Below are 15,984 nucleotides of genomic sequence, written 5' to 3'. Positions count from 1 at the left end.
ATTGGTGATATGCGTTTGCAATGAACAATTTTATGAACCTTTTACAAATAAAGGGTGGTCCAAGCCGCCAGGCTCGACCTAAAATGGACCGTAAAAATTAACGCCTGCATGTAGCAATCTAAAGTTTTCGTCAAAGGTGTATTTCACAGGTCGGTTTTTTCTTGGAAAATTACAAAGCGTGTTCTCTCGTCCCAAGAAATTTTAAGAGGTTTTAACAAGTCTCGTCTTAGGACCAGCTCCACTGCAGCGCATCCGGTCCTAAGAGGTCCGAAAAGGCTTACAAACCAGTCTCGTCTCTTTCGGTCGTACTCGGTTGCAAGAGTGTGAACGGACCTTAACATGATTCTTTTGCCTAGACATAAAAAAAAAAATATGAAGAAAAAAATAAAGAAAGAAAAGGTGGTACTGAAAAGACAAGATATTAGTTCACATTTGAAGACGTGCCTCGATGAGGCAAGCAAGTTGTTTTATTCCTGTGCCCCATTTTGAGTTTAAAGTAAAATCTGTCACTGTGTTGATGCGTTACCATGCTGCCTCTCAAGATAGCAGAAACACTGCCACAGTTTGACTCAGTGAAACAGTTGTCCATCAAAGGTCACAGCACCCCATCACATAGCCATCCGCAACATCTCCCAAACTGTGACCATCACCGGCACAACTTTCATCAGTCTTCTGGCCCCCCCTTGCCATGTCTCTATGAACATAGCTCAAGACAAAGCATAGGTATTTTTTGTGGGACCCCATTACACACCTGACATATCTTTTGCCGCAGAAGCGAAATGTCCCACACTTAAATGTCAACAGTAACATTGGTTCACCAAAATATAGACAGAATATAAATATTGCATGTTCGTCTCCTGGACTTGTCCCTAGAAGTCCTCTGCGCCACACACTGACGACTAATCCCAGTGACTTAGCAGGCTTGCCTCTATTGCATAGCTAGTTCGGCAGATGAACCTGTCATGAATGTTGATCACCATGGCATGACAAAACCTTCCAATAAACTTCTTGCCCCACCAGCCTTACACTGTTCACTCGCCATGGAGATCTCCGAAATGAGGCACTAGTTCCATGCCACTAAATTGCACAGCCTCGCGGTGAGCAAATCACCCCGTAGCCTTGCTGACATCTCCAAGGCCACCGGTCTCGAGGTCCAGGTACCTGCACATAATCAATAATTGCTGTAGCAAAAGGTCACAGAATCCACCAGCGGATGCTACATTTTCTTGCAATGGTCAGTGAACTGAATTACACAGGACCTTGACCTTTCCATTCCAATGGCTCCACCTCTATTCAATCACATATACTTCACTGGGTCCAGTACAAATAGCTTTATTGTTTAACACAAGATCAAGGTAAGGTTTGTTGCAAGGGCAGCCAAATGAAAACCTAATAAAAATGTTTCTCTCGATTTCGACTCCAAAAACATTTTGTCCAGATGAGCAATTTTCATCACTTGTTACCTGCTGCTCACCTGTCATACTTTGGCATTTTCAACAGATTGAAGGTGCTTCCCTCCTTGAGGGTTAGTATTAACCTATGATGAGTGTTCAGGGAAAAAAAGGCTCAGGTGGCAGGCACCAAAACGGCAGCACCCCAGGGTGGCTTAAAAGGTTATTTCAAAACAATGTACTATAGGTAAAGTTCTAGGTTTTTGGTATGACGGCAAACACTGAAAAGTAACCCTTAAAAAGTGTTTCTCAAAATCGGTGGAAAAAAGCAAATAAGAAATTCAAGTTTTTTTTAACAAGAAAAACACCAGTTTTACAACAAACAACCTGTCTTGACATCTTCATTTCGTGTTCTCTTGAATACAGACTACACTGATCTGTTTGCAAGGCTGCTTCCTCCTTTGAAAAGTGTTTCTATGTGTGCCATTTAGCACTCCATGGGTCTTATAGATATGCTGTCACTCCTATGACACAAGCCCTGAGAAACCCTGCATGCATTATGGTCAACAGCAAAAATAGACAATGAATAACATCAAATTTGCAAGAAAAGAATAAACAGCAAGCCCCCCCCCCCCCCCCCCCCCCCCCCCCTCTTTTTGGGGATTTAAAGAACATGGAACTTGGCTTTAAAGAACATCACTTTAAAAGTTGCAGTTACCCAATAAAAAAAGTAAGTGTTACAGTTACAAAGTACCGCTAATAAAGAGTAGCACGTTACAGTTCAAAGCTATTGGAAAAAGTAACAACTGACCGGTAATGCATTACTAGTAATCACACTCCATTTCGCATTAAGATGGAGCGCAGCTGATGCTAGAAGCCATCACGCCCGGCCAGAGTGTCATGGACATTGCGCATTGCTGCGCCAAGCCGGAAGGTCGCCCAACACACTCTCAGCACAGAATTAGTTGTGCTGGCTCGTAGCATCTGCTGCAATCCACCTTAAAAGGCCCCTGAAAAGAAAAAAAAAAAGTTAGTCTTTGAACAGTCTAGTTGGGACACGCGTGTCAAAAGATGAGTTTATGCGAAAAAAATTCGTTTAGACCAATAATGACGGCACAAGACGCCATTTAGTCGGCAGTTACCTCCTTTCCACTTGTTTTCTCTTGGCGTTTCGGGCACATGGAGTAGAAATGGACCGGCTTTGCCTTCACGACCGAGATGGTTATTCCGGAATGACCCGTGACTTCATGGGCTTTGCACACAAAATTTCAAATAAACTCCCGCCGTCAATATTGCTCTAGAAAAATTTTTTTTTTTTTTTTTTTTTTCGCATAAGATTTGATTTTTGACTTGCGTGTCCCAACCAGACTGTTTAAAAAAAACTTTTCTTTTCAGGGACCCTTTAAAGGGACACTGACAGGGTATTTATGCTCGCCGAGGTTTTTAGTTTTATGTGACATATGAGAGCCGAACTACCTAGAACAAAATTTGCAGCTCGAAATTCGGTTTCTTTCCGCCCGAAAACTGCCGATCGAGTCGCGCTCACTCTCTTTTCCAAGGCAGTTTTCTAAGGTTTAGACACGACCATCAAATTTAATCAAAGTCGTGGGTCATTGAAGGCACACAGTGAATCCTAAAAGTATAAAAAAAATGAAACATGTTTTGTAACTCCCAAAAAGCTGCAAATATGTCAATTGAAAAAAAGAAAAAAAAAAAGAAAAAAGGTTGCACAGACAATTGGAAGCATTCTGTGCGTTCACTGCATAATTCTCAACATGGCGTCTTTTCACGTTTCGTGGGACTCGCGGATGACGGGCGTGGGACCTCTACTTCAGAACTGTCGTTCACGGTGTCGGTGCATTCTGTCTTCTCTGTAGCAAAATATTACTTAAATAGTATTCAAACGCCTGGCAAAAAATTTAAAAAAAAATTTGTGAGGGGGGGGGGGGGGCAGTGTCCTTTTAAGGTAAACTTGAGTATGGCTACTGCCCATGACTAAGTAAGACAGTTAAAACCAATTCTGTAAAAAATTTTCGGAGCAGCTCAAGAGGAGAACATGTACATTTTGAAGCAGCTTAGGAGCAGAAAAGTCCACATTAAAGTAAAACATGTATCGCAACAAAAACTTATTATATATAAAAAAAAAAAAAATTTTTAAAAAAAAGTTTTGGAGGTATTTTGGTGCAGGTTTGGGCTGTTTTGGACAATTTAAGGGTGATTTTGGGATAAGATTGACCGAAGGATGGCTGGTCAACATTTTCAAGTCAATTGATATTTTTATATGTCATTGCCTAGTGTCCGGTGTAAATAAACATGTTTATTTTTCATCAGAAAAAGAATCTGGGCGCACAAGAAATCTTCGATCACATAAAGGTAGACGGTCGCATTCACGCTCACTATTGGAGCAGGCATCTTTGAAATTAAATAACTAAAACAATAACACCAGGAGAAGACTAATACTTTTTAGAATCAGAAACAAAGAAAATTATTTAGACATGGTGGGTGTAACCATTACAAATTATTTTGTTAAAGGGACACTCAAGTGGATTCTGATACCGTCTATTGTCGTAACTCAATCTATAAGCTCTAAGCATCCTAAGAAACCCAAAATTAAATTCAAGGCTGGCCGATTTCCCTATTGAAAGTCCAATCAAAGATTGTGCCACGCCCCTCTTTCTGTGCCATGGCGCAGAACACCAGGGGGTGCCACCATGCGCGGCTTCGAAAAGTCAGTCCGCCGGGAAACCGTCACTCGTGATTTACTGTCATGTGCCTTCCCCTGCTGCCTTCCTGTCTGGTGGCACCCTCTAGTGTACTGCACCACAATGCAGAAAGAGAGGCGCGGAAAAATTTTTGATTGTACTTTTACTAGGGAAATCGGCTGCTCTTGAATGTGGTTTCAGGTTTTTTTAGGATGCTTAGAGCCTATATATTGAGTTACAACAATAAATAGACACGGCTGCTATGGTAACTGCAGTGTATTTTGCGGAATACATGTTTTGAAGCTCAGCGTCTAAATGGAGTTCCACAGCACTCTATGGAGCACACAGTTCGTAAACGAAAATCTAGATGGCACTTCGAATTTGGTTTTCACACTAAAACCTAGAAGGTGAGCAGCGAGTTGCGTGCCTGTGACACGAAGACATCAATACTGTGAACGCTGCTCTTCTGGAGCTTGATGGTCACCGTGCACGGCTCACTTTTTAGAGCACTAATGGCCAGGCAAAGCGCAAACACAATATCTTCATCACCCTCTAAAATATGTTGCCACAAACAGTGACGTGGTTGGTGTCTAAAACGCGCTCACACACCACAAAGCTTTGGAAGTTGGGGTTTCTGCAACTTTTAAATATCAGTATGCTCGTTTTTCTAGCACGCATCAATATCTCCGTCACCTGTAATATGATCCTGCCCTAACTGCTTTGCATTTGTACACAAATGAGTCATTTTTAGCGCAGTGACAAGCGTGAACAAGCAGGTGCATGTGAAATCCTGGAGAATCTATCTTCGTCTCTTCTGCCATCTTGGAAGTACCCGCCTTGCCACGTATGGGGTGTTGGAGTTGCAAATACGGGATATTAAGCAATGACAGAAAAATATCAATTGAATTGAAAATGTCGACCAGCCACCCCTTGATCGATCTTATTTGAAATCACCCTTAATGTTTTTGGCACAATTCAGCAACAGCCAATATGTTTTAGTTTTGTAGAAATCTTCATCACATAAATTACAAATTGGCAGAGTGTATACACCGACGTGCGGCGTGCTTTGTTTATCAACACAACGGCAAACTCGCGCATGCGCAGAAGGTATGTGGACAGAAGCGGCCGACCTCTGTGTTTTTGCCATTGCAGTATGTGGTCTACATTTGTTGGTGAGGCTGCACAAGGTGCCTGAATTTCATTTGTTCTTGCATTTTCTGCCAACGAACCTCGTATGTGATGCTAGACTATTTGGGCTAGCTACCGGACTTTGAACGGCAGTGGTACAGACAAACTGCATTGATGGCATTGCACAGACAAACTGCGTTGATAGCGTTGCCTCTGACAATTCTAATGGGCACTTTGACAAAAAGTTGGTGTGCCACTAAAGTCAATGGCTTATGTCGTCATTTATCTGGCGCCTTCAACAAGCTAGTACACAGCTGGCATGATTCAGTCATACAAGTCTCTTGATCTGTAAAAATACAGCACGAGTATAAATGCGCATAACCCTTTGAAAGAACCGCATAAATTGCTACCTTGACCTATCGTGCTACGATTTACTACAGAATTGATCTAGATGGTGCAGCTCAACCTAAAAGTTTGAGCCCCCCCACAGCTAAGGAAACAACACTTTTTATGGGTGATTGCCCACTCCTTTTGGTGCAATATCATCAAACAGCCTTTTGGGCCACCGTGGCATTTATTACGACTGAAAAAATGAGGGAATGGGAAGGAAGTAAACTTGGCTTATGTATTATCTGTCTCCCTTTGCCAAAATAGACAGTGGCCTAAAATGTAATTTGGTTTTCACACGTAAACTATTTTTTTTTCTCTTACTAAAGTGAGCTCTGTTCATTAATATAACTAGAAATGGCCAATTTTATTGAAAAAAAAAAAAAAGGTTTATGTGCAGGCAAGCTGACGGTTGACACTGTGGTCAAAAAAGGGGAAAAAAAAATGAGAAGAGATAGAAAAAAAGGGACAGACAATGTCACAATTATATTCCACCTGTGTGCTAAATTACATTGGTCCGAGCTGTGCACATTATTAGTTTGTACAAATATCACCAATGACGAGTCACATTCGTCCACCCTCATGCTGTGCTGCTCTCTGCGTCAAAAACAAGTTACATTCAAAAATTGGTTTCGGTTTCTATTTTCAACCTAAAAGGGTGCTAGAAAAAAAAAAGCGTTTTGCACTTTTGCAATGTGTTTAGCCTGACAGCAGTTGTTGGCCTGGCAACATGAATTTAAAATGGCGACACGCATGAGGAATGCTAATGGCGGTGATGGTTCCCAGAAAAAGAGCTGTTCCTAGCAGCAGTTCGGACGGCAGCAATGCTGAAGATCCCGAATTTGTCTTCAGAGTGAGTCTCACATTGCCTGTGAAGACAAGACGGCCTCAGACGACGACGAGAGTGACCATGAGAACGTGCTTCTGAAGACTTCAGATAAAGTAGGTCGACTCCTTTCACAAGAGGTAGAAAAAGTTTGCGGGAAAACGCATAGGAATCCTGCCACTGAATGTCAATATGGTAATGTTTATAATATTCCTTTGGCACCTGGGTTTTCATACATAGTTTAAACTGGATGTTATGTTAATGAGCAAATCATAGAGCACAAAAGGTGTGTTCTCCTGCAATCCCCAAATTCAGAAACTGTAGTACATTTACAAGTTTGCAACAGTTGTCATCCGAATTGGATGGCCACCACGGTGATAAGCCGAGCGAGATCAGTTCAAACGCGCGGTAGAAGAAACTCTTAGTATTGGTTCTGCTGGTAATTGTGTAAGTGTCTCGTCTATGGTGATTCACAAGCAAGTACAAACTTTTTGACCAATGCAATTTTTTTTTTTGTCAGTTGCTTGACCTTGGCACGTATGGATGCGTCGAGTGCATTTCTTTTGTTTGCTCTTGCTGACAGTCTGGGTGTGTGACTTGGTGTGAGGGTTCTTGGCGTTGACTGTGGTGTACCGTTATAAAAGGGTGTGGTTTTAGAATAAACCTTCAGCTGTGTTCGAGACGGTGTGTGTGTGTGTCATCCTTTTTTTCGTGTCCTTTTTCCTTCTGGTGTTTCAGTTTTTCGTCTGCAATTCACCAGCTTGCTTGTACTTTTACTCTCCTCTGAGTTATCGCTTTTTAGAATGCTGGCAATTGAATCTCACCTAGCCCGTTACAAACTATCCCGTGCACACAGGGATGACTTACATGATTATGCTTCCTGTAGCAGATCCTCATGCTTGTGGTCGCCAGTGGTCACTCCCTCTTGGCTCACAAAACAATGAAACAGTGATTATAGGCACTTATTAGCAAGAAAACGATTATATCCTAAAGCATATAAGTCACATACTAAAATAATTTGGTATGTCGCGGGAACTGCAACTTTCACATTCCCGTGCAGCAGTATGCAAAATAAAAAATAAGCATGTAACAGGCAACTTGAGGTATTATGGTTACTCATTAACTTAGAGGTAACCTGTCTGCATAAATTTGAAATTAAATTGGCAAGCTCTGGCCATTAAAACTTTTCCAATTAAGACCAGCTGATAACATAAGCCACCTGTTGGAGAATGGCGAGCTCGAGCACCTCTTGACATTCTCCAAAGCGGAAAAAGCTGCACATTCTCGTGCAGTAATACTATCTAAAAAAAAGTGCCGGTTTCAGCGAGGGGCACGCTTATAAACGAGCATTTCGAGGCACTATGGTTGCCCGTTAATTTAGAGACAACCGTTCCGGATCAACTGAAATAAAATTGCCAATCCCTGGTTGTTAAAAAAGCGTTACGATTAAGGTCAGCATATAATGCCTCGCCTAACGTAACCTGTTGGAAGATGGTAAGAGATGCCCCTCTTGCCTTTAGCTCGAGCCTCTCGTGACATTCTCCAAAGTGGAAAGAAATCCAAGCTGTCCAACACGCTATTCCTTTTTGCAAGAAGAATACTGCCCCTTTTTTGTAGTCCAATTGTCACGACTACTGATTTGCAAAGTAGTCATGCTCCTTGAGGGCCAGCACAGACATGCTCGGAACATCCACATGGAGCTGAGCGGATGCTGCTCCTTCTGTAGGAACTCACCTGGCTACAAGGCCCTGCATGATGTGCTGCTGCTCCAAGCTGGTGGGAGGTTTGCCATGCATGGGACCAGAACCAGGGCGTCTTTTGGGGGGGAAAGTACCGTGGTTGTTTTTCCATCTTTTTTTTGTGAGGGATTACCCTAGGTTTTGGAGAAGTCTCATCTGGAACAGAGTCAAGTACTTCTTGGGCCTTGGTACGGTATTTCAACACCAGGGAGCTTGAAGAGCTTGTCAATTTCTTCCTGGAGAGGGACTTGTTCAGTCCACTTATTGTTAAACATATGTTGTCCTTTGAATTTGGTTGAGTCTTCTCCATCCCAAACTCAATACCCTGCCGAATGTCATCAAGAGGGACTGTGGCTCATCATCTAACGTAAAGCCTGTTGCTTCACGTGTTGTTGATGGCATTTCTACACCTGGCTCAGTGTCGGCCTCCTCCACGGTCGTCACATGAATCCCCAGGTAAGCTACTGCGTGAATATGCTTGCACATTGATGATGAAATCAGGCTGTCATTGCAAGTGCACTTGTAACTGTCGATAAAGATATCACAGTCCCTGCAACGAAGCACGCAACTCTGGCGGGGGTCGCCCTTCTCAACATGGTAGCTTCTCTCTGTCTGGGACTGAGACTTTACAAGTCAGCCATTGCCATTTTGCAGCTGTTCTACATCTGATGCTGGAATTTTCATCCCCTCCTGGTGCCTCCGAAAAAGGGCTGCATCATGCCGATTCGTTTTTCCTTTTACGAGCGACTTGGGACGCTTGTAGAGCCGGTCACGGCTCAGTTCGAAGAGGATCATCAACAGCTTGTCAAGCCTCTGGTTGTGAGTTCCATGCATTAGCGTGACTTCAGGTCCTTGTACATTGCCTCCAAGTGGTTGGTAGTATTAAAAGGAATGCCCTTTCTGAAGCAGAGCGCCCACTGTTAGGCTCTGCCACCATGGTAGTGCCCAAAGTACTGAAGAAACTCCTGTACTTGTTGAATTAGTTTTGGATCAGCCTCTTCACTTAGTTTCTGACACGGGAAGCCTGTCGGAGGTCGTTGGAATTGACCCTCATCTTTGCAATTTCTCAGCGCCCACAACTCGTCGCAAAGACGGTCACGGGTTTGCTTATATCTTGGACTGACTGCAACTTCAGAGCCCAGTCGTGGCTTACATGCCACGAGCAGAGCATCCAATGTTGGGCACAGCCCATCACTTCCTCCCATGCATTACCTTTATGGCCTTAAGGAGTGTTTCATAGCCTTGGTGTCTAGTTACTTTGAGATCAAATATGTGCATGGCATGCCTGACTGATCTTCTGCAGCTGTCATGAGTCTTCAGTTGCAGATTGTGGCCATTTATATTATGAGTGTAGTCAATGCACAGAAACTTGGGGCCAAGCTTTGTGAGGCGTTCTTTCTGAGGGACAGTCATCAGGGCAAGCTCAAAGCTCTCTTTTTGTTTTCCTTCCTCCATGTCAGTACAGGACTGGGGAATCTGACTTTGTTCAGTGCCGTAGCTCTTTCGTCAAAATTTCATGCTTGGCGGAGATGTTGCCAATGTCTTTCATTGAGAGCAAATGTAGCCTGCCCATCTCACTGCCAGCAGAAGAATGTGCGTCTACCAGATCTTTACGGGCGGGGATGCCTTGCTTTAGTTTATCAGCTAAAGCCTCCTTCTCAGTCGTAAAGAGGCGCTGGTGCTTCAGTTCCTTCGGGTGGCCGTAGTGTTCTGCCTGGTACTCTACTGTCACCTTGCCATCTTTCTCTGTAGCTTGAATTGTGGCTAAGCATTGCACATTAGTCTTACAAGTGCCCTGGGTTCTCAGTTGTCATTTACCTCTTGCTCTGAAATGATCCAGAGCGGTGGCAGTAGTAATACCTTTTCAGGACACCCTCATCTCGTCCCTTGGGTCCGTCGTGGAGAATGAAGCGAACATGCTCTCTGCCATCCTTAGCCTCCCTCCAGTCGCTGGATTCTGGCAGGCAGAGAAGAAAGAAAGCTTAAAATGAAATGGCCTGAATTAAGAGTGGTATGTCAGTCACATCATATACCCCCTGCTTTAAAACATCTTCATGTTTGTTTCACTAAATGTACATCCCAATCAGACTTTTAGCTGTAGCATGCAGTCCATGGTTTTTTTGTGCTCCCAATGCCCACATAGTAGGTGCACTCCTAAACACTACGGTCTGCAAGAACAGGTTCACTGCACCCCACATGTGTAGTGTTTGCAAGTGCACCTGCTATGTGAGTGACGAAAGGACAAAAAAAAAAAAATATGTTTTGCATATTCATAAGTTCAATGCAAGTGCGCACTACAATGGAGAGGGAGCACAAGTTTCTTTGGCTCCATGTCGATCGCGCATCTTTCACAGAACATTTTAAATCTACGGTTAACCAAACACTAAGAATTTTATTCGCGAATCGATTCATCCGAGAGCTTACTATTTTATTTGTATTCCGATATTAAAGTATTCATACACTCCTAGAAAAGAGTCAAGTCTCATTATAGTGGCAGTCACAAGAGCAGCTGAAAAACCCCAGTGTGTTGGTACCATGTAAACTGTAGACGTGAGATATATGCTTACCATAAAATTCTGAGAGATGCCCCAGCCTCGAAAGGTAAGCCACCCCAGTTTTTGGCTTCATTTGCTTTTTTTTCTTTTTAGTTAACTATTGGGGAGATAACGTGTCTAGTTATTGTGTCGAGTTAGCTATGGCAAGATATAATGAACCATTGCCGACTGGCGAGCCATTATTGCTTCACACTGCAAGTGAGCCCACTCCTTAATTTGAGCCATTTTTTTTAATTCATTTTAGGTGGGCTATCTCTCGGGATATTAGAGTAACACTATGACCCCTCTGCTTCACTCCCCAGGTAGCCATACTCCCATCATACATACCTGTGGCAACGGCCAAAGCCGCTACAATCAGGTGTGCTAGGTTTGTGCTTAAGCTTATGTGCTTAAGCTTACACTGAGCAGCCGAGCAGATAGAGCTCCGCGGCTCGTGCGCATGAACTCGTGCCTTGCGCCCGTGGCTAGAACGTACCCGGCTCTGAGCCGATCGTCATATTAAACCTCTTCTTCTACCTTGCTATCGTGTCACCTTTCCTGACGCAACTTGCAACATGGTGTCAGAAGTGGGTTGCGGAAGTCGTTGAGAGCGGAGATGCTCAAGAGCCACGTATAGAATGTGAAGGCAATCTTCATTCACAGACGAGAAGTGGCCGATGCGTCAAGGCTCCCCTGAGACTTTGACTCTTCTGTATGGGGGAGATGTTGGCTACACTGAGCAGCCGAGCAGATAGAGCTCCGCGGCTCGTGCACATGAAATCGTGCCTTGCGCCCGTGGCTAGCACGTACCTGGCTCTGAGTCGATCGCCAAATTAAACCTCTTGTTCTACCTTGCTATCGTGTCACCGTTCCCTGGTGCAACTTGCAACACGACTTGCAACACTATCCACAAGCTTTAGCGTCAATGCACGAGAACAAGTGTTGGCTCGAGGAATAAAAATTGACATTCTATTTTATCTTAAAAAGGGCTCGGACATTCATTCAACTCTTTCTCGACCTAACGTAACGAGGAAGTATGTTACCGCACAAACAATTCAGTGCTAAATGAATTGCATGTGGTAAAATACTCCTTCAGGACGTTATAAGGTATATACACTGGAAGTATGGCTATTCCCATGCACAGGTGTGCTTTAGGAGGCGATCCTGTTGATGTCCTGATGTGAAAGTCATGCTTGTAAAGTAACATGGCTTAAAGAAAGCTGAAGTGGTTCCTAAAAATATAGTTGGAGGTCAATTCTTGCCTGGTTTTACCCCATGAATCCAAATATGACAATTATTTGGTGCAAAATTGTTGGCAAACGCAAGATATCCATGTTTCACATTCACCGTTTATGACGTCAAATATGGGTTTTCGGCTACACAGCGCATGCCACTCCATAAAGGGTCCCTTTCATTTCATCGAAACTCGCTTCATAAAATTATGTTTCGTGGACAACTTTTCATGAACACACGTTTCGTCAACACAATCGTTTCATTGATGCTTGTTATGCGAATTGCACGCTGTAGGGACATTTCGTCTTGCGTGTATCACCGGGGTATGCATTAACCCACCCACCCGCCTGCCTGCCTGCCTGCCTGCGTTCACGCTGCTTCGCGGCGGCTCATTACAAAAAATGTTAACCCACCTTACCGACACTGCACGAGACTGTCGCAGTGACAGTCTCATGCAGCTTATTACAGAAAAAAAGGTAATCTGAGCTGTCGATGAAACGTCATGCAATGAACTGATTGCCGCTTCTCCAGGAGTACTCTGAGTTGCATAGCTTTGATCAGTGCAGTTGGTGCGCAAGCTTTTTGAGGACCGTGCACCTGCAGAACAAAAGAGCTCTGTATACGACGTCACAAACTACCACTTTGAAAGCACTTTTCAGAGGGGAACGAAAGAATAAACTCTTACCGCACAGCAAGTTTTAAAGGGATACTTCAACGAAATTTGAAATATTCCCGTCGTGTTCAAAAATAGGTTGAATATGATCCACAATATCTGTAAATGACAATCGCACGTTTGTATTTTGAGCCTGGTGGCTATATTTTTCGTTATAAACGGCCCACTCTGGCAAGCGCTGGGAGAAGGCCCAGCGGAGACCACGTGACATCCAACGCAATCGTGACGTAGGTCGTCTCAAGACGATCAAAGCTACGGCGAGGCTGACGTCGAGAGGATGGCCTAGTCGTTCCAGCCACCGAAGCGGCTGCTTTTGTAGGAATTTTGAGTGACGGGTTAATCTTCTGCAATCTTGAAGGGGGACAATAGCGACTTCTGCGACACACAAAAGGCATTCTCGGGAAGAGGGGAGTTCCTCCTGCCCCTCTTCTCTCGTCGTGGCCGGAAGCGAGACGACCTCCGTCACTAGCTGTCAAGGTTCCTAGACGGGCATTACAAGCGAGGCGTTAGCGACATCCACCAGGTGCTCTTTGCTAATCGTTTAATTCGTTTTAAAATTGCTTTTTGAGACTTTTTTAACAAGATATTGGTATGTTCTATGTGATACTGCTCTTTTGAACACATATAGACCAAAAAAATGAGCGGCGAAATTTCGTTGTAGTATCCCTTTAAGCATCTCGAAAACAATTTGCACAAAAGACGAGAGAGAGACAGGACAAGTGGCACTATCGAAAAGAATGTGTCACTCTGAGATTCAAAGAAAGGCATTGTTGCATTTTGATGCTCTAGAAAGATGAACAACCCTCTAGAAGAGAAAAGGAAAGAAAAAAAAAATTAACAAACCAACTTTCTTCTTGTACTTCTCTTAGCACGCATTAAACAGTCAGTCGATACTAGATGGTAACGCTTGTTGCCATTTCTGTTCTTATCCTCTTCTTTTGCAATGTTTTCGAGATGACCAAACTGGCCCAACAATACACTTTTAATTAATTTCCGATACGACAACATATGCTGGGATTTCATGTGGCAGCTCGTGCTATTAGAGGACGAGTGTATTCCCTTTGTGCAATCGCAATAGTCACCATTGGTGCGGATGCAAATTTGTGGTAATGAATTGTCGTCTCTTTTCAGATTTTTTAGTCTTTAAACGAGAGCTTGAATTATATCCTTTCTGCTCTAGGCCCACACCGTATTTTGTAACAGTGGTAGGCATTGTTATTGATCTTTCTTCTGTACAAAAGGTAGAAAACTAAGCGAGCGCACTTACCTTTCAACAAATTGAACTTTAACTTGTCACGCCTCGCGACGATCCCGTGTTTCGCTTCAAAGTGGCGCAGCAAGTCCCCAATGGAATGCAAAAGCTGTTGGACACAGATCGCATGCAAGGCGGCAGCGGACAGTGTGATCCAGCTGGTGTCAGCGTCCCCGTGAACCTCCTTTAGGTGCCTCTTTAAGTTGTAGATTTTCTTGAAGCACATCTCACAAATCATGCACTTGTACTTATGCCGTGTACTAGTCGCCGTGTACTAGTCGCCGTTGTCACAGTGCGACGATGTTTCTTCGCTGTCCACAGAGGTGAGTGCGCGTCGTCGGCTTTGGGAGCGTCGTCTTCCGAGCACCGCTTTGCGAGCTCGTCGGGTCGCTGGGATTGCGAGGCCACGCAGTGCTACTCCGTCCGTTTTGCCATTACTCCCGTTGAAACGGTTCAAACCTGTGGTGCCTGTGGTTCAAACGGTTCAAACACGCCGCTCCGGCAACCTGAGCACCTGAGAACCGTTGAAAACAGCGAGGAGGTTGGCGCCAGTGGGCAAGTCAATCATGATATAGGATAGTCGAGAAATAAACCAGTTAGCTGAGTTTGAGACGTCCCTTTTTGTGTCTGATCCTTCTACTAAAAAGTTTCCAATTTCTTCGACCACAGTCTCAGGTGTTATATGACATGATTATCATCATCATCACTACCATCCGAACGGATTCCCTACGAGCGGTTTTCCCTACGCTGGCGTTGTCCCCAGATCTAGGCACGGGCAGATCTCTGGATAGGCGCTCGCCCGATTCAGGAAATACGTCGGTGACATCAGCGCAGTAAAACCTACCGGCGCACCCCAACTCGTTGCCGCTAACACTCCCATTCTCCTACTGCCGAGAGAACTTCCGGTTCCGGAAACGGTCTACGTCACGGCTTCTTTTGCGGTCAGTTGGAGAGAATGAAAAAGTCGATATTTCAATAATTTTTTGTGTAAAAGTTAATAAACCGAGACGAAAACGGATGCCTGTTCGGCATTCAGTGAACATTGACGGTTTAATGTAAAAGTTATCTGGAAAAAGTAAAAAGGTCATTTCATGGTCCCTTTAACGTTAAGCTGCCCTCTATGTTAGCCACTAACCCAAAGCAGTTTTGGAATGTTGTTAGTAAAAAATAAAAATTCGTAATTTCACTCAAGGCCAGGAACGGAGATGTAATTCCTAGCAATGAATGTGCTCGCGTTTTGAATGATGTTTTTATTAAGTCCTTTCAGACTGTTATTAACACGCCTACTTGTAGATTTGACGCGAGTGATTTTTTGCCTATGGGACCCGAACTTGTCGACCCATTCGGTATTGTTAAAATAATCGATAACTTAAAACTTTCTTCCTCTGCTGGCACCGACAGCATTAACTCAAAGTTCCTCAAAAACACAAAAATGTATTGCTCTTTGATATTATCTCAATATTTTTCCCAGTCGCTTTTACTTGGAGAGTTGCCTGCTGATTGGAAGATGGGGAAGGTGATGCCACTCCACATAGGAGGTGATAAATATTCCCCGAACAACTATCGACCAATTTCGCTTACTAGCATTCCATGCAAGATACTAGAATGATATCATCTACTCACAATTAGTTCAATTTTTAGAATCTAACCTTTTTTTCAGCACCGCTCAGCACGGTTTTCGTAAATCCTTCTCTTGTGTAACGCAACTTTTGTCATTTACCCATGATTTGCACTTAGCGCTTGACCGAGGGTCCCAGGTAGACTGAATTTTTTCGGACTTTTCCAAACCATTTGATAAAGTTTCACACAAGCTGCTGCTATTAAACCTTAACCGTCTTAACATTGACGCAAATGTTCTGTCCTAAATAACTTGTTTTCTCATTAAATGTTTCCAGTTTGTAACCGCTAACGATGAAACATCACCACTCGCCTCCGTCAATTCTGGAGTACCGCAAGGTTCTGTATTAGGTCCGCTATATGTTCCTTAATTATATTATCGATTTGCCGAATTTGATATTTTCTTCAATTAGTTTATTCGCTGATGATTGAGTTATTTACAGAGAAGTTACTAACGCCTCGGATGTTCTGAATTTACAAGCTGACATTAACCATGTTTCAA

The 15,984-nt window shown here is 43.6% G+C and overlaps 1 protein-coding gene across 8 annotated transcripts; it reads right to left on the bottom strand.

The window, feature by feature from the left end:
- Window positions 1-431: 431 nt before the first annotated feature.
- On the bottom strand, window positions 432-14,664 carry LOC120835955. 8 transcript variants are annotated; one of them, XR_006077223.1, is made up of 5 exons: window positions 13,881-14,664; window positions 12,354-12,537; window positions 8,169-10,130; window positions 7,302-7,358; window positions 432-1,161 (listed from the first exon to the last, which is right to left on the bottom strand). XR_006077223.1 is itself a non-coding variant. In XM_040206595.2 (5 exons), the coding sequence occupies exons 1-4, from the start codon at window positions 14,101-14,103 to the stop codon at window positions 7,306-7,308; spliced, it is 459 nt and encodes a 152-aa protein (XP_040062529.1). In that variant the 5' UTR covers window positions 14,104-14,541; the 3' UTR covers window positions 432-1,161; window positions 7,302-7,305. The 8 variants fall into 8 exon arrangements, 2 of the variants coding, with proteins under 2 accessions (XP_040062529.1, XP_040062530.1); XR_005797943.1 differs by lacking the exon at window positions 12,354-12,537 and having other exon boundaries at window positions 8,169-8,329; window positions 10,034-10,130; window positions 13,881-14,397; XR_006077221.1 differs by lacking the exon at window positions 12,354-12,537 and having other exon boundaries at window positions 8,169-8,347; window positions 10,034-10,130; window positions 13,881-14,382.
- Window positions 14,665-15,984: the final 1,320 nt, after the last annotated feature.

This window comes from Ixodes scapularis, unplaced genomic scaffold (genome assembly GCF_016920785.2).
Source record: "Ixodes scapularis isolate PalLabHiFi unplaced genomic scaffold, ASM1692078v2 PGA_scaffold10__122_contigs__length_95168666, whole genome shotgun sequence".
Lineage (NCBI taxonomy): Eukaryota > Metazoa > Arthropoda > Arachnida > Ixodida > Ixodidae > Ixodes > Ixodes scapularis.
Note: the sequence above shows the minus strand (reverse complement) of the source record. Positions and strands in the feature narration are given on the sequence as shown.